This window comes from Haemaphysalis longicornis, unplaced genomic scaffold (assembly GCF_048455015.1).
Source record: "Haemaphysalis longicornis isolate Haplotype H1 unplaced genomic scaffold, Haemaphysalis longicornis Haplotype H1 scaffold_9, whole genome shotgun sequence".
Taxonomy (NCBI): Eukaryota; Metazoa; Arthropoda; class Arachnida; order Ixodida; family Ixodidae; genus Haemaphysalis; species Haemaphysalis longicornis.
The window spans coordinates 83,031,925-83,053,780 of record NW_027526460.1 but is presented as its reverse complement, the minus strand read 5'-3'; the positions used below and the strand labels follow the sequence as shown (position 1 = coordinate 83,053,780).

Below are 21,856 nucleotides of genomic sequence, written 5' to 3'. Positions count from 1 at the left end.
AACAATCCATTTGTCAGGTTGATTCGCGATAATACCCTGGAGTCATATATGATATTAAATGGAATTGCGACCTCCACATCGAATATATAGCTACGAAAGAGTCCCATGCCGTAGCTCTACTAAGGGTTCTTCGCCATAAGCGAACAGGTCTGGGGACAGATATGCTCTTGATGATTTACAGCATATATTTTAGACCAATCTTAGAATTTGGGTATTTTATTCTCTGGCTCTGCTACCTATAATCTCCTGCATTTGGTAAAGCTGGAACATTTTCGTTGCTGCTTAGGCCTGCCCAGTTTCGTCCTGATTCAAGTATTGTACTTAGAGGCTGCAGTCCAAACGCTTAATTCCAGTTTCAAATACCTAACAATCAAAGCATTTGCCAAGTCTCTTGTGACCGCGCTGGCCAGACTAGAAGTTATCCAACACGCCATGTCATTTTTCGGTTCTTATTGGTCTCGTTTCTCGCGCCCACAAGTCATTTTTGACAATTCCTAACTAAATCCGATAAACTCCACGCTCCTTGCAGTTCCTGTCTTACAGTTTCAATCCACACTAGTGGAGATTTCGTTCTATAACCTTTTCCCTAATAATGCCAAGTTTCTTTTAGCTAACATAAATTAAAGCATTCTCCTGATTCACCAGTCTGAGCACCCATCGCACGTGGGTATGCGAACCGACGCCTCGCGGAAAAATGAGAAATTTGCGGCGGGTATCTTTCCTCCGGCATGGAATTGTTTTCTGTTCATTCAGTTTAACAGATTATATTCCTATCTTTTGTGCACAATTTTAGGCTATTCTTCTTGCCTTCCTGCAACTTGATTCGGCGCAATCTTCAAATATGTTACTCACTGATTTCCTTCCCGTGTGCATGGGTCTTTCCTCGGAAAGTGTACGTCCTATGCTTAAAGTTTTTATTCCAGCGTTTCCATTCATGTGCGGGCAATTAGGCTTGATTGGCTGCCTGGCCACGGTAGATCAGCCCTCAATGAAGCGGCTGATATGTTAGCGAAGATGGCATTGCCGTTTCCGGTTATAGACGTGCTTCCACCGTTCGCTTGCGCGTTGTTAGCCCGCTATTGCCAATTCCTGTTCGCCCAAGACGTGTCTGATCACGGGCTGCACACGCGTCCTGAAATTGAACACCTCAGGTTCCGCTGGAAAAGAATTCTCTGCCAAACTCAATCGTGCGAAGTATCGCTGACCGCTTTTCGCTGTGCGGTCCCCCCACTTCATCGATACCTATATCGGGCATATCTGACAAATTTTCCCCTTTGTCACTTTGTCAAAAAAAATTGAATCGGATTAACATTTCTTCTTTTTTTGTCCCCGATTTTCGATCATCGAAGAAGGCTGCTGGAGCTGCAATTTACTCTACCAGTGCTTTTATTTTTGGGGGGAGCGAAGATTGGTCACTGGCGTGGGGCTGTTTGTCACGCCATCCATTCATTCATTTCGGTGAGGGCTCGTCGGCGGGGCTAAAGCTTTTCCAATCAGGCTGACATTTTTTTCATTTCTCGTTCGTTTATCTTTCCTTTTCCCCGTCTCTTTTGATTCTACATACTAAATTCATTTCTGCTACTCTACTATTTTGCCGTATCTGCATTTTGATTCAGAAAAAACCTTGGCGAATCCCTCCAAGTGAGTATGCGCCAATTTTCCGGGCCACCACTGCGACCATTGCTACCGGACTCTCCTTCCAGAAGGATTTTAAGAAAGGGACATGCAACCAATTTTTGTAGAGGGCATGTCCTCTAGCTGATATGAAAGCCAGCGTTTTATACAATGAAGTAACCACACAGATTTTCTAAAAAATAGCAGAAATAATTTAAATTTTGCACTAAACATTGTGAAGTATGAAAGTTGGCGCCATGTAGTGTCTAAGTAAGACAGTAAGGCAGGTATGCTGGCATTACCCGTCATATATGCCAGTTACTTTTTCTAGTTTCGGTTTTATTATCGCAGTCCTAGATGTAGGGGGCCTGGGGAAATACTCCTCATCTCTTTTTAAAGCAAAGCTTTACTACTTTCGACCAGCCAATTCGCGGCGGATGCACAAGGTGACCTTTTGAGCGGAGACACACCCCCCGATGAGACACCTCGAAGCGCATCGCGTGAATCACCGGACCGCTGTTAGCGAGTGCTGTTAGCGACCCATGCATGCGGCGATGGGTCGCTTCGGGCTACGTGACTCGTCTCGCACCCGTCGTAAAGGAATGGTGCGTTCGCTCGGCCTCGTTCTGTGAGCGTTGAAGAAACCCAACTGTTTTGAGACGTGGCCGGCAATACAACTAAATCAAAGGTTAACAAAACGAAACCAATGCTCAACCAGACAAACTCAAGCTTTTGCTTTGCATATCCAAGGTTACCTGAGGTAAGCCGCCGCCATTTTGTTCCTCCACTTCTTCACGGCGCGACTGGCGGCGCGCATGCGCGAAAAGGGTCACCGCTGCTGCCGCTGCCAGTCAGCGAGGCGGCGAGGCCGACGTGCGTGTCATGTAATGGGGTATTTCTCGTGTGTGCTCTCTCGGATATGATGGTGCTGCGAAACGGACGCCGAGAACACCAGGACGAATCGCAACAGGAATGTTTGAGTGCTGTTAGCGAAATGTTAGAACCTCCTTCGTGTGCTGTGAAGCTGAGATGAAGGATACAACTTTTGTGGAGCGTGTGCTGCGCTTGATGACAGGCAACCTTGTCTGTGTTGTATTGAGCATAACTGTTTCTCACCGCACGCCGCGTTTGCCCACGTAACACGAATAGTGTTCAAGTGATATTCGAGTTGGCTGCGTTGCCGAGCACGCTGGGCAGCGAAGCAGCGCTTGCTGGGAATCGGGGGTGGGAAGGGGGGTGGCGGAATCAAACTGGCTGTGAGAGGGCGAGGGCATCATCTCTCCCCCACGCAAGCTGCGCCCAATCACATTGCCGCCATGACAATTATAACGCCTTGAAGGGAAACACTGGGGCAGCGTTGCTATGGGAATAATAACGCACTAATATTTCCCCAGGCCCCCTAAGGAAGAATATGGCGCTAGTACCGGGATTAGCCCGGACGCTGGGTTGAAGGCTAAGATACCGCCTCCTGGTAATACTGGCTGTTGTGATTCGCCCCTTAGCCCGTAATCATCGATCAATACCGGTGATATTCGTCAAACTCTCGTAGCGTTGCCATGGCTTACCGGTTGGCGCACGCGATTTAGCTTTAAAAGGGCATTGAACTCGTTTTAACCATGTGTCGTCGTCTTTAGAGGCTGGTAAAATTGCAATAACAATGAACAAAAAATGGCGGCACTCGGCTTAATGGCTGCAGATTATAAGCGGGTAGCTTTCATTAGAAAATTTCTATAAACTCCGTCGCTCCAGAGTTTATATGATTCCTACGTTGAATAAAACATGGCACGATTTTACGAGGTCTATCTATATGTTTATTCATGACAGGGCGACAAACGCTTTGGACTGCCAACACGCAGGACAATGTAGACAAAACACAGCGGAAGAGATTATACTTATAATTGAGGGTAAAGGGCAGGCGAATTCCTATTCGGTAGAGCGAAATTATTGTGAGGATATTGACGAGAATGTTTCCAATGCACGTATGCGCATCCATGCGGACGCGCGAGCGCAGGTACGCGTACATGTACACGTACACACATGCACAGACCTGCGCACACACACACACACGTGCACACGAACATACACATGATGCCATCGGTAGTTGAGAAATGACCTACCAGATATAACGCACGAGTGCTTTCAGGCGGAGGAATCGGTGAGGGTCACGGTCGTTTGAAGTTTTAACTAAGTCATGTCGTTGGAGGTGTACAAGTCTGATTCTGTGAAAAAAATAAATATTCAAACAGCGCTCACAAGTGGTGGTTTTTATATTGGTCATATAAGTTACTTATCCCTATCACTATCAGGCAGCATGCGTGAGAGGAGTGAGTGGTGAGGTTAACGCTTTAATGGAACAAACAGCAAGACGACTGCACACAATATCCGAATACCTTCACCGGATCCCCTGTTGATCCACCGACCATGACGATGCACTCCACATTGCTGTGAGCTCATTGCAAGAAACATGTCATTAATCGGTTGAGGTAATAAGGAAAACTACACAACGAAAACTACACAATTATAATTCTTTGCAGTTGTGTAGTGGCAAAGCATTACCACAATAAATTTTCCGACTACAGCCGGAACATCGATCATGGCCATTCCCCGACCATAACAATGCGGCCTGTTTGTCCTGGTGCTCTTCCTTCCAGCGAAAGCGATCTAGCGCTTGGGGCCGCATAATTCCAGCAGGACTGGTAGAATGAATAAGGCGACGCCTCTTTCACGAACAGCGGCCGCCTTCCGAACTCGCCGAAGGCAGGGTAGCAGTCGGTGAGGACGTGAGCTCCTGGACCTACAGTGGTCCAGACCACGCAGTCGGCTCGCTGCCAGCCGTGCTGGAGGCCGATCAGAGGGCGGCCCTGTTTGGGAAACAACGTAAACCATTCTGCATGGAACACACAAAGGAAAGGCCGACTAAATATCCTAGGTAGAAACAAAGCCCCGATACCCTAGACCTGAAAAAAAAAATAAAACTGTGTTCGTGAAGAATAATTTGTTAGGAAGCTTATTATTCCTCCTTAGTTTTGTCAACAGAATAACGGTTGACCTTCTGTTAGTGGTGTACATAACCTGGTTCCAGTTTTTTCCGTGTATAGAGCATTTTGATTGTGAGCGAGTGAAAGGCAGCTGGTTGGGCATCGAAAAAAGATTGAAGAATGCGTAAGGTAGTTGGAAATGGAGCCCCAAAGCCGCAAGCATGGCTGGGGGGTCTGGAAGGTAGGGAAAAGTTTATTGCCGTAGTATTCGTTGCCTTTAGGGGGTGAAGTCTGCGAGGAGCGCATTGTCTACTGACAGGCCGATTCAGACTTCCTCTGCTACAACAAGCACGCCAATCTACATCCAGGAGAGAACAATATTGTCACCACCGGCAGACTGCCTCGCTGGCAAGAGGCCGCTAGGTAGTTTTGTGGCAACTCCAACTCGGTAACCTTTGGAAGCGCAAGAGATTTGCCCCAGATGTAGAAACTTCTGGTATTTTAAACTGTATACAGCAGCGAAATAACGGAGAAGTACATGGTGGATGGCGACGTACGCGGGTTCTATGAACCTCACGTACAGACTGTATAATGATAATAAACGTATAATAATAATAATCGTGATGATGATGATGATGATGATGCCGATGACTACGATGACGGCAATAATAATTATTATTACTACAAATATTGCAACATCAACAGAAACAACAATAATAAAAATAATAAAAAGTGCAAGATACGAACAATACGAAAAAAACTACGCATGTAGCTGTAAGAAACATTTCAAGAGATAATAAAAGATATGGGCAAACGTTTACGCATCCCGTGAGCGGTAATTCTGACAACTTCTCTCCCGCATTTCGCCGTTACTTGCGTGTTTGACGGATATCTTAGGAGCTAACAGCAGGGGAGAAATGGCTACTCGGCTATTGCGTTGCTCGCTAAAAATCACGGTAGCATGCGTGCCATAAATCTGCCATCACACCTTTACGTGAAACCACATACTCCAACTCAATTCATGAACATCGAAAGAAGATATATCCAGCAATATGTAGTGCTTTGTAACAACAGCGCCGTCCACAGCAAGGCACGACGTGCAGCTGTCCCTTCTAACCCTGTTGAAGATGAAGTGGTTCATGGTTTCGAAACTCATTTTTCAGCCAGTACACCATGGCCGGTGTACCCTTCGGCGAGTAGACCAACAAAATGGGTCTGTAAGGCGAAGAAGAAGCCCGCGATACTCGCGAAATTCATACATAGTTTGTACAGTACACACACGTAACCGGTGTAATACGACAAACGTACATAATTGACAGCTTGAAAATTGATAAAAAGATTGGAAAATAAAAACGAACGAAAACGAAAGACACAAGAGGCTAGCAATGCATTTGAATTTAAACGAACTTGGTGGGTTTATGGTGCTTTCGTAAAGGCATGTAAAGGGGCTCACTGGCACCTGGTATAATTTCTTCACAAAACATATTTGCGCAAGGAACTCATGTCCGATTTCGTTGTGGTTTGTGTGCCGAAAAACAGCTGGAAAGAATGCGTCCGATTTCTGCATAATTCTCAGGTTGTTTGAGGAAAGAATGCCGCAAAAGCAAGATAGCACGCTTCCGTTGTTAGGCAATATTGGCCGAAGGAACGCCGATACAGCAAGAAAGAGGAGGAGCTGTCTGCGTTGCCAGGAGACGTCCAGGCAGGTTAACGGTGTGTTTGGTTCTCTCTGCTCTGTGATGTGGGGTATCTGTCGGCTGCTTATCCGCTAGTACCCGCGAAAATGTCGGTGCCACGACGGTTGCTCTGAAACCCTCTTATACAAGGTTTCTGCAGGGCGGCATAATCTCAGTTACACCTCACATCCACGAAGATACCAAGTTCATCAAATGCTGATGGAATCGCAGAACGCTGTGTTAAAAGTACGCAGCAGCAGCGGAAGCGGCGGCCGAATCAACGTGAATCCGCCGACGCCACCTTTCGTAGAAAAGAGTTAAGCGTGGTGACAGGTTGCTAAGCTTCACCAAACCTACCGACAATCTCGCTTAAAGTTGCACAGCTTCGCTCAACCATGCTGAAGCGGTATTGACTATAGACACATCTACAGCTCTTGCACTACCCCAGTTTTCACAACTGGAACGGTTCTCAATCTGTGGGCTGTGTGTCTGTCTTAGCTAACGTGTGTATGCATAACAACATTTTTTTTTAATTTACCCTAAAGACCCTTACGGGCGTGACATGGGGGTCGTAGGGAAAAAGAATCACGCTGTAACATTATAAAAAAACACCCATGCAAATGCAAATAGAGACACATTCATGCCGAAATATATAGTTGGAAAATAAGGGTACAGAAAAAGGGGCACAACAGTTATCCAATTTCAAAAATGCGAGGGTTAAAAAATGATACAGGTTCAAAATGGCACAAACATCGGACACTGAACCAATATAAGAAGTTCAAAAATGACACAAGCACAGAAAAATGACTCATACATGGATGAATAACTGCAACTCTTTGATAAGAGAGAGAGAGAGAAACAACTTTCGCTGAGCCCATTTCAGGTGACGCTCGCAGGCGTCAGACGGGGTGGAACCCTAGTCACGAGTCCCATATGAGTCCAATAGCTCCTGGCCCCTGGACGCGAGCTCTTGCTGCGTCGACAGGTCGGGGCTGGACATCAAGATCTCCCATCGCTCGGGTAGGGGGGTAAGGGGAAGGGGGAGGGAAGGTAGAGGATTCTTGAGCTCAGTACACTCCGCCAGTATGTGCGGCAGGGTGCCTTCCGTCTTTTTGCAGAACGGGCAGATGGGGTCGTGTTCTGCCGGGAACATCTTGTTCAATAAAGCTGGGTGCGCCAGTGACCCCGCTTGTGCGCGGCGCACTATTGTTTGTTGCTTGCGGTCGAGTTGCTGGTGCGGCACGGGAAGCCTGCACCTGGCGCTCCTGTACAGCGTGGTAATCTCGCGGTAGCTCGTGACTGGGTGCGGTAGCTCCGACTCGTCCTCGGCCCGGTCTGCTAGTTCGCGGGCGTAGTGGTCGGCGAGGGCGTTGCCTTCCACTGTCGAGTGTGCCGGAACCCACACGAGCTCTACGTCTCGTCCCGGTGGGCTGCGCTTTGCGAGAATTGCCATGGCCGCGTGGGAGACAATCCCCTTGCGGTAGTTGCCGTAAGCCGTCTTGGAATCAGTGACGATCGTATGCACGTCTCCGTGCGTGAGGGCGAGAGCGATGGCCATCTCTTCTGCTTGGCTGGCATCTGTCGTCCGTAGCGACGCGCTGGTCACCAGCTTGTCGATGGTCGTGACGGCGGCCACTGCTTTGCTGCTGTGCTGGGGAAGTGAGGCGTCCACGTAGAGGACCCGGGGGTCTGCTTCCAGCTGTCGGGCGAGTGCCTGTGCCCGCGCGGCACGCCTCTCGTCGTTCCTGCCGGCCTGCATATTGCGCGGCAGGGGCTTGGTCTTGAGCGCTTCCCTCCACGGCGGAGGTAGAGGGTGCTTGGGTATCTGTGGTTCGATGGGCCAACCAATCTTCCGAAGGACTGCTCGGCCGTGCTTAGTCTGGCTCAGTCGCACTCTCTGGTTGGAACGATGAGCCTCTATGAGCTCGTCTACCGTATTATGTGCCCCCATGTCCAGCAGCTTCTGCGTAGACGAGTACTGGGGCAGGCCCATAGCCGTCTTGGTGGCTTTCCTTATGATCGTGTCTAGCGTGTTCCTGTTCGCCTTCGTTAGCTGGAGGTACGGCGCCGAGTAGGTGATGCGAGACGCGATGAACGCTCTGACCAGGCGGAAGGCGTCGTCTTCTTTAAGTCCTCTGTTCCGGTTCGCAACGCGTCGGATCATTCCGGTGACCTGTTCGGAGGCCATCTTGATCTTAGCAATGGCCGCTGTCGCCTTGCCGTCTCGTTGTAGCAAGAGACCGAGGATGCGCAGCTGCTGCGTGGGCTTGACGTCTACGCCGTCGATGGTAACGACCACATTCGGCTCGGCATCGTTCTTGCGTCTTCTGGGCTGCACGATGAGGAGCTCCGACTTCTGGGGTGCGCAGCACAACCCGCAGGTCTTGGCGTATTCGTGGACCGTCGTTGCCGCCCTCTGCAGGACCTCCTCCGTCCAGGCTTCGGATCCCGCGCGACTCGTCCACACCGTAATGTCGTCGGCGTAGAACGCGTGGTCTACGCCGTCGATCTGTTTGAGTAGACTTGGCAGCGGGAGGAGGGCCAGGTTGAATAGCAGGGGCGACGGGACGGAACCTTGTGGGGTGCCGCATGAGTCGTGATTAGTGAGGTTGACGATGTTACTTGGGACTGATTCCAGTGACGAATAACAAGAAGCAAGAGTGGCGAGAAGAAAATTATGTTGGCACGTGCGATTATTGGTTGAACTTTGAGTGCATGATCTAACCGGAAAAAACGCGACCCGCGGGTGTTATGTGCAAGACAACGGATGAAGACTGGCTGTGGTATAGCCTATGAAAAAGCGATGAAAGAATATGATCCCGGCATTGTTGTATAAATGGTAAGTTCAGGAATTTTTCACTTCTGTTATACTTGATGTTTATGTGTGGTTCCTAAGAATGAATCGGGCAGCTTTACTTTGGAGTGCCTCAAGTTTATTTACGAGATACGGCTGTGTTAGTTGAATGCAGATTGCGCCTAATAAAACCGAGTGATTGAGATGCTTTGCTGGTTATTGTAGCTATATGGTAGTTCCAGGTTAGATAAGACGTTATGTGGACCTCCAAATATTTTACCATGGTTACGGTTTGTACAGGCATACTATTGAGAAAATAGTGACGGGGCTCAGACGCGCTAATTTTGGTAAATGTTATGGCGTTAATTTTGGGCACATTTACTTCCATCTGCCAATCAATACACCATTTCGTCAGTTTATTCAGGTCTGCTTGCAAGGATAATGAATATTGGGGGGTTTTATTTTCCTATGAATGACGCCGTCATCCGCAAATAATCGCATAGTAGAACAGATATTACTGTAATGTCATTGAAATATATTAAAAATACGATAGGACCCAAGACTGACGCCTGTGAGATACCGAAGTTACTTTCGCTAACGAGTAGGAATGGCCATTAATGGTTACTTACTGATAATGATGGGTTACGAAGTTCTCAATTCACCTATTAACCTTAGTGTTGATATAAGAACAGTAAGTTATTCTATTAGGCGGATGGGTGGGACCTTGTCGAAGGCCTTGGAGAAATCTATGAATATAGCACCTATTTCTGAGGACGAATGTACTAAATTATGGAGATCAGTAATTAATTCGAATAACTAAGTTACACAGGAACTGCCTCTCACGAAACCATGTTGATTAGAAAAAAAGAAGCTGTGTTTTGTTCTGTAGCTCATTACGGTAGATGATATTATGTGTTCTAGAATTTTGCAGTCTATGCTGGTTAAGGAAACCGGTCTGTAATCAAGAGGTGCAGATGGGTCGCCTGACTTGAAGATGGGGATAACACAGGCAATTCTCCAGGCAAACGGTACGCATCCTGTGTCTATGGATTGCTGAAATTAGGCAGCTAAGATCGGGGATATGACCAGTTTAGTCATTTTTAGTAGTTTGCTGCGTATTCCATCGGGGCCTGGTACACAGTTGGTCGGGGGTCTTATCAATGTCTGCAGCAATACCCTCATGAGTGATAAGCAAGTCATCCATTGCTGAATTTAAGGAATGTATATTAAGAGTGGCTGGTAATGGGCTTGCATTCGTACACACAACAAAAACAGAAGTGAATTCCTCTGCAGCCTCTAATGAGGAAATGAATGTACTATTTTTAGCTAATGCTATGAACGATGATGATGAGTAGTTTTGATTTATACCTTTGCGAAATTTTCTCGCTTTTGGCCCGCAGTGGATTTGTTGCATCGCTGCTGAAAAATTTTTCCTTGGCTGCCTCGATTTCTGCTTTGCACAGTTTATACTGTTCTTTGTAGCGCTTCCAGTGACCGGCTGAATCATATCGTCTGGCCATGGAATAAAGTCGCTTTTTCTTATTGATGCAGCGTTTAACGCCCGCCGTAAACCACGCGTTTTGCGCCGATGGCGTGATACTGATTCTTGGAACGTACTTTTTTTTCAGTTCCAGAAGCTTATCACGAACAATTTTCCAGTTTGCATTAAGTGAATAACTGCGAGGAAAATTATAACAATTCGGTTTCTATTATGTCAGGGTGCGCGCGGCTGTAATAAAAAATTGTTTTCTTTTTAGTCTGGGTTTCGGAGCTTTATTATGTTACCTCATAATGTACAACGTTGTGATCTATGATGCTGTCTAAAACATGTACGAACATATTGCTAAGTTCTCTGGTCAGCACAAGATCTAAAATTGCGGCGACACCTGTAGGCAACCTGACCATTTTACTCAAACTAAAGGAAGATAACACATTGAAAAATTCTTGACCTTCATGCCTTTTTTGTGCTGCCATGTGGTCTGCTTGACCTCCAATCAATCCCTGGATAATTGAAGTTGCCAGCAAGAATCGTTGGGTATTTTTGGAACTTGTTTTGTATGAAACACAACGATTCGTTTAAGTGATGAATAAATTCGGAGGAAGAATCTGGCGAACGGTAGCAGACCCCGATCTCACAACTTACAGAGGCGGACATAACTATAACCTTGCTAAACAAAGAATAACTTAGAATTTCCAAGAGGCAACACTCTGCACTCGGGCTAGTCTCTACTTAACAACGTAACTTTTTTTCAGAATGCCCTGTTCAGATTTGAACAACGACGAGTCTTCAAAGGATGCGGACCGGCCTTGCAAACTAAGAACATTTCAATTTAATAACCACTCACACGCCCACAACAGTTTCTGCGCAGTAAAGTTTGAAAATATTGTCCCTGCAATTTGGCAACACCGTCGTCCGTAAAATTGTGCTTATTAATGTTAGGTAAGTTAGGCCACACCGTTCAAACTTCACTCCGGCGGCGGCGGGCAACCCTTGGCGAGGCTGAGGGAGCAAGTGTCGGCGAAGCAGCCGTTAGACCCTCCTCTAGTCACATGGTACCGCGGCGGTGAGGATCCGAGCGAGCGCATCTGCGACGCCACTCCGCAGCGCCTTTTACACCAGCCACAGTTGCGCTCCGGCGGCTCAAGGTTATTGCGACTTGGTTAATGACTTTGCCAGACATGTCGCAGTAGAGCTTGCGCTCTAAAACATACCTTGCGGACACCCTCCACCGACCACGCCGACTGCCAGCCCGGGTCGTCGTGTCCAGCGGAGGGCAGCGCCAGCATCCGAGCTCGGCGGCGAGTGCGCGCCCAGTGGGCGGCTAACTCGACTGGAACGAGGAGCATCGAGAGGGCGGTGCCGAACAGCAGTAGCAGGAAGGCGCTCTCGATCTCGGCCAGCCCAATGGGCTTGGACAAGCCGCCCACCTCGGCATCGTAGTTGCGGATACACGGGTGCTCCTTCTGCTGGTGGTCTTTAAGCATGTAGTTCAGGTTGCCCGACGAACCAAGCCGGAACATTCTGGGCGGGATCACGTAGTCCGGCTGATACAGGAGCCATTGGGGTTATACTAATGAACAGTTCCCCATGCCGGCCTCCCTTTTCACCCGTCATGCCCCTCTCGTGGTCACGCAGCAAGCGGGCTTTGTACGCTCCCGAAGAAAGTCGCCAAAAGAGGTGGGCTACGCCCTCCCTTCTATCCCTCTTCACACACCTCTTCTATGCTCTCCACCTACTCCTTGTTTGCCACTTGTGTACGATTATTGCAGCACAATTACAGCGAACCGACATACACCGGCCGTTTGGTTGTTTGCACCTTGTTGCCCCACTACGCCATGAACTTGGAGTTGCAAATAAAACGACATAGCAACGACGTCCACGTAGTTCTAGAACCTGCCAGAAGATTTTAACGGACAAGAAAATGCGCACAAGCACCTCCAATATAATAGGTATTGCATTGTGGGATACAAATTCGACCAATCCTAATAGACTTATTAATGCCCCTGACCAGTCAGTAGTGATACTTTTAATATGGTATAGTAGGAACTGTTGTCGAAGTAGGGGGAGAAGGGGGATAAACACTTGCTTTTCATCAAGTTAAAATCATGAAGATAACTAAAAAAAAGCAATATCTCTCCGTTTTTGACGAGTTTTGACAGGGGATAGGCCAGGAACAAGCGGAGAGCTCAAGAGAGGTCACCCTGAAGGCGACGAAAGCGAAAGGCAACGCAATACCTGCGGTTTAATGAAGCAACGAAAGGGCTGCCTTTGCGTGTGGCGATGCCGACGCGGACGAGGAAGATGTTCTCTGTGAGGATGGCCATGCGACAACGCCGGCCGCCATGCTGCCTGCAGTCGGCCATGATGAGCGCTCGCAGCAAAGCCTCGTCCGCTACGCGACAAAGGAGAGCCAGACACGTACTGCAACACGCGCATCGCAACCCAATCCGCGCTCACTTTAAGCGACGCTTGCCTGATGACCATCTTTTGAGACTTACTAATTCCTGACCCACGGGGCTAAAAACCATCGTGCACCAATACGAAATATTTGCAGCTGCATGAATACGTTCTTAACAGCCCAGATTCTTTAATTTGGAAGTATATCTCTTCTGTACTGAATTTAAGAACTATCATTATTAATATTATTCATTTAGAAGGGGTAACTAAAGGTACAGTTAGGCATGAAGAATGAGGCAAGAGAGGGGGGAACGTGTAAATCGTCTTGTCTATCCCCGTTGTGCATACGAAATTGCACAGGGCTAGGAAAAAACAGTGGCCTCTGAGATACCTATCGCCTTCCAGCAGCAAACTAGCTAAAAATATTGTGTTCATTGTTAATTTTTTTATTGTAATATAAAATTGATAATAGTAGAACCTAGTTAAACACTGATATATCAAATTATCTGTTATAGTGAATAAATATAAAATTTGGTTGGTCGTGCTTTATTTCAGTGACATTCTTTTATAACGAAATTGAAACCGTTAGAGCCCCAGGATATCGGATATAACGAAGAAAAATTTGACCAGTAGGCTGAAAAGCTACTTGAAAAGACCTCCCGTAGTCTGCAATTACAGAAGTATAAAGACCCCTTTGTTCGTGGACACTGAAAAATTTCATCCGGCTCAGGGCTGTGAGTAGCCACCAGTCTATGATAACATTTTTCAACAAATAAATAAGCACGCAGGTCTGTTTTATCACGTCAACTTTGTTCTGTTCTAACTTCACGTACTCATGGTCCGTTTTATTGAGCTTCAAACGCAACAAGTAGAAAGGTAAGGGTTACCTTGCTTGTAGTGGGTTCGAAGCCTTAAAAATGCATTGTTGTATCAAGTGTTTCGGCGTGAGCCTGATTGTCGCTTGGTTATAGCCTATTTTTACCTCTGCTGTTATAACGAATATTGGTTACAACGAACTAACTCGCTGTCCGAATACTACTTCGTCGTAACGAGGCTAGACTGTATATCACTACGATAAGTAAACTACGGTCTTTCGAACATTTCCCTTTATCTGTAAAACTTGCCGCATTAGTGCCCGAAGGTTTCCAAGCTCTTGTATCATAAATTAGTAAGTCCCATAAGAACATTATCACGTGAGTCCCCTTAAGCCGGAAGACCAGAGTGAAGATATTTCAGGCTCTGCTTAGTCGAGGGGCATGGCACGAACACAGAATGCGATTACAGGCGGTGAGTGCATTCGACGTCCGCCAATAATACACACGCCCTCCTCAATACCACCCTGACGTGCGTGGCAGCGTATAACACCCCCTGGTCTCTTCTGACAAGGCGTACCGTGTTTGCTTACCACACGGCATGAAAACGTACACAAGGGCCACTCGGGTCGCGCAGCACAAAATCTTTAATAAACCTTTCTTATCTAACAAAGACTATAGCAATCTTTCAAAATGCCCCTATTAGTAACACATCTACTCAACATGTATATCTAAGGGATGAGACTTATAATCTTACAGTCCTAATTGTGATTTTATCGGCGTGCGTTTTTTTGATGATGACCGCGTACTCCTACATCACACACCGGCACTTTCGTTTTCCAACGTCTGACACAATGTGATGCCTCACGCTCCAAACAAATATAGAGCCTCGGGATTATTTTTCGCGTGCATAAAGCGTCCACGGAAACCTAGTCAGAAGCATCTTCGCAGTAAAATGAAATTGCAGGAAATATATAGAGAGAGAACGCAATAAGCGCAAAGTTAGAGGAGGCCGAACACAATCCAGCAGTGCCTGCACAAAATCTGGCAGTGCTCCTCACAAGATGCGGGAGCCAAAGTGGCGTGTTCCCTTCACCAAGGGGCCGTAAAGAATGTCATAAAACTCTCGCTGTCTGCTCATCTACCAGGATTTTCTTATCCCTCCGTGGACGGAGCTAAGGAACGCACGAACAGAATGGGGTAGGTTCAACCCAGGTGTCCACGAGCCCATGGCGTTGCAAAAAACCAAAAGCCTAGAAAAGCAGAAGCTGGTGCAAAGCTCACGCTCGCAATGGCACCACTGGCGAAATGCCTTGATTTCTCGGGTGTTCCCTTTGGTTGAATGAAAGTTTTTTAAGGTCTCCGCCTGTAGTGTTCTGCTCATACCTCCGCAGAGGCCTATCCCGCGCCATAAACATTTGTGAATACCTCCCAGCAAGACAAACATGTTTAAATAGATTTCGTCCTCTTTAGCACTTTGCATACTTCCTGGGATGCTTGCCGCACTGCCGCATGTAATGAATATGCGGAAGATATGGTGCGAATGTAAAAACATCTGAAGGCGCTGAGTTGGGAGAAGAGGTAGTGTAGCCAGAGATGATATCACGGTAGATCATGATGCTTAAGGGCCCCAGACAAAAGCACTAGAAGATGCTTTGAACCACCTTCTAGAGCTTTTGTGGGGCCTCTTACCAACAATGCTGAGTGCACGACAATGATATGACTAACTTAAGTGAGTTGCAGTGACCGTGTATTCACTGCACGACCACGCATTACCGCCTTTACCGAGGAGTATGGCCTTGCCGGCTGCCACAGGTTCGATGGCTGTGTTCACGTCTGGAACCAGACTGGCACCGCGGTTTTCTTCAATCCGTGTCTTCAACTTCATGAAATCTTCGTTCCTCGACTTCTGTGAAAGGCATACGGAGAATCTGAGTGAAGCAGCGTATCTCGTCATTATCAGTCCTATTTATCCGTCATATTTATTTGCACGTTCCCGGTTAACTAAACTTGTGGAGGCTGTGACGTAAGCTGTTCATTTACTGTGGACAATATTCGTTGCTTTCATTTGTCTACAAAAGAAGAACTCATAGACCTCTGCAGTCAGGAACAAAAAGAATAATTACAAGGGGTTTCTCAAGTGTTTCAACAATGTTTTCCCAAGCATGCATAAGACCGTCACTGCCTGTGCTGCTTTTGCACATAGCATTATGTACTCATCCGCTCTGGAAACGTAATATCACAAAATAAACGGCCAATACACCCTCGGTGTTCGGCCTGCGTGGCGTGAAAGGAGAGTATCAGGTTGTGACTGTAACACTCTAAGTTTCAGCCCCCGCTGTTCTAAGCCTCGCGATTTTCTAAATGTCAAAGTTGTTCTCTTCGATGAATTCTGCAGTGTTGTGGTAAATACGCGTGGTTTTATATTTTGCAGATCGCTTTGTTGCGGGTGATTTAAGATGCGGGGGTTCTAATTCGTTTTCGCAAAAAGCGATCAAATACACCTTTAATGTATGTTTGCCTCAAATATGCTAATTTTTTTTTTACCTAAGCAATGTTATCAGGATTAGAACGGGCAACCATTGCTTTAATTATTTATTTATTTATTTATTTATTTATTTATTTATTTATTTATTTATTTATTTATTTATTTATTTATTTATTTATTTATTTATTTATTTATAAATACTGCAGACCATTATTACGTCCAAGCAGGCCGGCGCAGTGAGATAAACGGAAAGAACACTACAAAGAAACAGAACACTTAAACAGTGGGTAATTTATTATCCTCTAGTATCGCAAGCGGAAAACGAGGATAGTTGAGCGTGTCAGTAGCAGCAATGTAAGGGCGAGAGCAGTTCGTTTATAATGTCTCGTATATTATATATATATATATAGTTTAAGTAAAGAGTCGGATACACAGCAAGAACAATAACAAACAATGTTTACTTATGTAGCGGCAACGGGACTTGCCTTCATCAGAGTAAAGTTACATGATTTTGCTGTAACTTTACTCTGATGAAGGCAAGTCCCGTTGCCGCTACGTAAGTAAACATTGTTTGTTATTGTTCTTGCTGTGTATCCGACTCTTTACTTATACTATTTCTGCGCGCTTTGTGAGTTTATCTTTCTCTCGATTTATATATATATATATATATATATATATATATATATATATATATATATATATATATATATATATATATATATATATATAATGCGTTTGTAATGGGTGAAAAACACTTTGTATATTTACGCGAAGAACCAATCTGGATGTGCTGATATCAGCTTAAAAATAGCGACGCAGTAAGAACAAGGGCAACGGTATGCTTCTAATTTAGGGCATATTTTTACGAGAGGGCAAAACGAGACGGCTTTGCACGTATTCAGGTAAAGTGCCGTAGCCCTGAAGGGACACTTAAAGGGACACTGGAGTGGTTTGCAAACATTGTGAGTTTACTTGCGCAAATTGACGTGTGGAGTGCCTTGGAAACATTCCGACCACTCTGGGTGCGTTTGCGTATTTTGTTTAGTACAAAAATCAATTAAACAGTGCTGCCCTCCTTCTACATCGTCCTTGCCGATTTGATTTCACGCTTCGTATGACGTAAATTAATCTCTCAGGCTTGGCTTGACTGCGCCTACTGCGTGGCTCGCCGACCATGCGACCGAGTCAGTCTGCCGTCTGCCGGCGGGTCGTCGCCACCTCTTTGCTCAGTCAACACTTATCCACCAGAAGAATCATGCCTGCAAGAAGGTGGCTTTAGTTTGTTTGTAGACTGTATTCAGCTTAGTGAAGTCGATTATACCAAATTATCCGCATACAATCAAACATGCGACGCTTCGCTAACTTAGTTTCACGGTTGCTGTAAGCTGCATGCGTCTGTGCGACTTGTGCGCTAGTAGAAATTCTAAGGCCAGTTAAAGGCGGGAGAGAAATCAGCGAAGTTATCACAGGTAATAAAAATTCTATTGACCCGAAACGCGTATTAAAAAGCGTGAAACCAAGGTACGCGAGGCATTTTTGAGCCGGGTGAACGAACACATGTAGCACTCCCCTAATTTGCTAGAATCGTCAGAACAATACAGAGATAAACAGCATCTGGGATGCATACTTCATACTTCCTAATCAGCATACATGACGTTATGGCCGAGTGGTCTGAAGCACTTGATAGTTGATCGTAATGAGCAGGTTGGAATCCCCGATCGGACATGTTTTGTGGAGTTGATTTCTTTTTATTTCGGTAATTTTTGTTATACTAAATTCACCATTTCGGGCTGGACCATTCATTGCTCTATGATAGAGTTGGCAGACAGAGTGAAATCGGACACTGACGCTTTAGAAATTGTCGCTGACGTGGTGTTGAGATAAGCGTGGACAATTTGCTAGCACATGCCGAATCAGCCGACTGTGGGCCTGGTGCTTACGCACCTCTTACGACGACGCAGGAACTAGCAAGGCAAGAACCGCCTCCGATGACGCGGAGTGTGCTCAGCCAGATCCGCCTTGGCTAGTAAAGCGTTACGTTTTTAGGCGGTGCGGACAGGCATATCTGACCTATTCTACAGCTATCAACAAGTCAGAAGTGCGGCATGTCGATTCCTGAGATATCAAGAATGCCCATCCAATGATGACTCCGGATACCAGGCATGTTTTCCTGTAGCGCTGAAACAGAAACTATCTTGAGCTCCAATCTTTGACATCTTCCAATCACATCGCAGGACAAAGACGCGTCATCTGCTGTAGTCTTGGCGGTCGCCCTAAAAGTCCCGTGGTATTGTTCTTCTGTCATGCTTTATAAATTAGGCACTGGTTTGATAAAATTTTGATACATTGGGCGTTCTGGGGTTAACGATGAAAACTGTTAATAAACCCTGTATATGCAGTGCAAAGAAAAAGCGAAGTGTGACAAATTGACTTCACTGTCCCTTTAAAAGACTCTGCAACGTTTTCGACACACATTTTCACTCCCGCCTTCGTGTTTGGAAGCACAGCGAAAGCTATATTAAAAGCCCGCTTGTAGTGGCAGAACGTGATATGATCGTAGTAGCAGATACGCCTCCCGTTTCTGCTTTGCTTTTGTGGCTTTCATTTTGAAGTGGCTATCGAATGTCTTCAGTGATGCAATACAATAAAAGCCGGCCAATAGCCGCTACACCGCTTTGATGACGTAATTCCTAGGGTCTACGTTTGCCAAGACGGAAAAGAACTTTTGAGCAAGTTTCAAAGTTTTCTCATGTGCATAGAGTCGTAAATATCGGCCGAGGTACTTTACAACCTCCAGATCTAACTCCTGGATGTGGTAGTTAGGTACGTTTCGAAAGCGTTTAGGATTTAGCAAAAAAGTAGAAAAAAAGTATTGCAGGTCCCTCTAATTAAGCAGACAGAGTGTGCAGCGACCGCGGCAACCTAACGGGGTGGTCTTTCTCTCGCCGCTCACAGAATGCGGAAGGGGCAAAAAATTTTAAGAAAGCATTTCACCAATGGCAGCGCACATCTTCATCACATCACATCGACCGGGTGTTTTCATTATAAGAGCAAAGGTTCATTCATCTCTAGAAGGGAACCCGCTGGCTCATACCGCAGCCCGACCTGACACACACCCGTAGTGCCCCCTGGAATTGCGCCCAATATTTCCATCAGCCCAAGAAAAGAAATCATCTTCAGATGATACACAGACAGCATGGCCCAATACCCCATGATACGAAACGCCTTTCTCCCTGCACATCCCACGATGTCTCGCCGAGACGTGGTCATCTACTGACACCTCCAGACAAGCACATTTCAACGTGGTGTAATACTACACGTCATACACCCTACTTTATGCACATATAATTGCAACTTGTGCCTAAAGCCATGGCTACTGTACCACATGGTCTATGAGTGAACGCCACACACCATCACTTTCCCCGAATCCCATCTCCAGATTTGAACAGCTGAAGCGGTGGATGGCCAGCTTACACCCTGCTCACCAACATCTCGTGGACCGGATGAAACTGCTCCCCCAGACCCAAACTTCCAAGGACTTAGGTGGTTGCCCACCTGGCGGTAAATTAACTGATCTTGACTGCTTCGATAAACATTCCGTCTTCCTCCACCAAGCTGGCAGGCATACGCTAGCAGCGGACCCGCATACTTGAACATGCTGCACAGGCAGACTCGCCAGCATTGATATACCAGAGTGACTCTTCCTTTGTCGGCTTGTTGGAACGCACCTGAACCTGCTGCTGGATGCCCGTGCCCAACGGTATGTAGATGTGTATGTCATCCCTTCGGAGAGCGTCCCTGAGGGAATAGATCAGCCAATGAGGCTGCGGTACCGTAAGGTAGGCTATGAGGTTGCTGCTGTAGTACGCCATCACGATGACCACGTACAGCCACCAGGCGCTCATCACAAGCCGAGAGGAGGTGCCTCTGGGCAGGTGCACGCTACCTGCATTGTTCGAACATCGGGCTGGGTGAGCACGGGTCGTCAGTGTGTTTCGCCAATGAGGCGCCCATAACGCTTAGCTGTGAATCGCTCTAGTGCGTCCGCCCAAAGTGGTCTTAATGCGTCAAACGGCCCCTTGCGACGAAAAATAGCTTCAATTTTGTGCAATACTGTGCACGTCCTCCACCACCACCGTGATGATCACCACCAAGGCCACCACGATCGTGACTATCATTGTAATCGTCACTGTCATCCCGATGATCATCACGATATTCTGTTCAAATCGGCTACAGGGCACATATTCTCCAAAAATTGTCGTGGCGCTCATATCATTAGGTGACACTGAAATGAATTTCTTGTCCGCGAATAATATTTAGTTAATTCCTTAATCTAATCTTTTTTTCTCCACTGTCCCCCGGCAATCGTTCCATTAAAGGAATCGTCCACCTGCCCTCCCTTCTGCACATTACTAGTGAGCATACAATTACGCAGCAAAAAATTGTAGCCTACCACTGCAGTACTCGACGCCAAAGGTACCGAACTATTGCGATTTGAACTTATATGGGGGTATCTGCTGAGTGTGGCGTTACTCTAAAAGGCCACAGCTGAACAGCTAACACAGTTTAGTGGTGTATCGATAGGATATAAGCTACGGATGACATCTCATCCTAAGGTAGTTGAGGTTATTTGCTTAATTGAGGGGGCCTGAATGAAAGCTGTCTCTGGAAAGGGCGCTGTCGACAGTGTCTGAACCAATTTCGTGAATGTAATATTCACAAAATTGATAGAGGCCCCGTTGTATCTGTTTTCGAAACTGGCCGTTTTGGGATATGTTATTAGTATTAAATCCTTAAGGTGACCTTGAATACTGCGACGCCGAAACGAAGGCTACAGAACCTCGAAGAAGGATAAAAGCAATGAAAAGCATGCTACCCGAGTATAGGAGATTATCAATGATTGTCAAGGTTAATTATTGACTAATTAGTTAATAATAGCCTGTATTAGGTGCATTAAAGTGAATACGAACAGTAAGAGATGTAAGAATAGACTAAGATAAATGATTGAATATTGATTAACAGTAATGACTGAAGTGGATTTAGGCATAATATGGTGTATTAAGGTACATTACATATAGGATAGATTATAGATTGACTAGTGATTGATAGTAACCATTCGTAATGTGGGATTAGCTGGATTAAGAGGGAATAAGGTGGAATTAGAAGAACTAGAATAAATGAATGGGAACTAAGATGAGTTAGGTTGAAATGAAGGTGTATTGAACTGGATTAAGACATATTAGGATCAGAAAAATACCGTGGTACCTGTATATAAAAGGTATTCCTCAAACAACCACTCCAAGCTTTCCCCATCAAATCACCTGAGAAGGGTTAATTCTCCCCAGAAATTTTTAAAATTTTCCTGACGTAGTACGTTCTACAAGAAAACGGTTGCAAAACTCAGTTTATTGGCGACTGGGAGCCAAAAAACAAATAGATGCTCAGTCGGGTGTTAATTGCACCTTCGGATACAAACTATTGTCACGAGGTGAGTCGCTATAACATGATTTGTAACATTGGGTACAGATATCGATGCTTCCCTTGCTGCAGGAGCGCGCCGTAAGTATACCACAGGCAGTTGTGCAACTGCGATAGA

General features: G+C 46.1%; 1 protein-coding gene across 1 annotated transcript in view; it reads right to left on the bottom strand.

The window, feature by feature from the left end:
- LOC144153291 (glutamate receptor ionotropic, delta-2-like) overlaps window positions 1–20,173 on the bottom strand; it is a 30,350-nt gene extending 10,177 nt beyond the window's left edge. The window contains exons 1-4 of the mRNA XM_077684941.1: window positions 19,989–20,173; window positions 15,558–15,681; window positions 12,799–12,955; window positions 11,775–12,084 (exon numbers count right to left, since the gene is read on the bottom strand). Of these exons, the coding sequence (XP_077541067.1) occupies window positions 11,775–12,084; window positions 12,799–12,955; window positions 15,558–15,681; window positions 19,989–20,165 (768 nt within the window). The 5' untranslated portion in view covers window positions 20,166–20,173. The remainder of the gene's footprint in view (window positions 1–11,774; window positions 12,085–12,798; window positions 12,956–15,557; window positions 15,682–19,988) is intronic.
- Window positions 20,174–21,856: the final 1,683 nt, after the last annotated feature.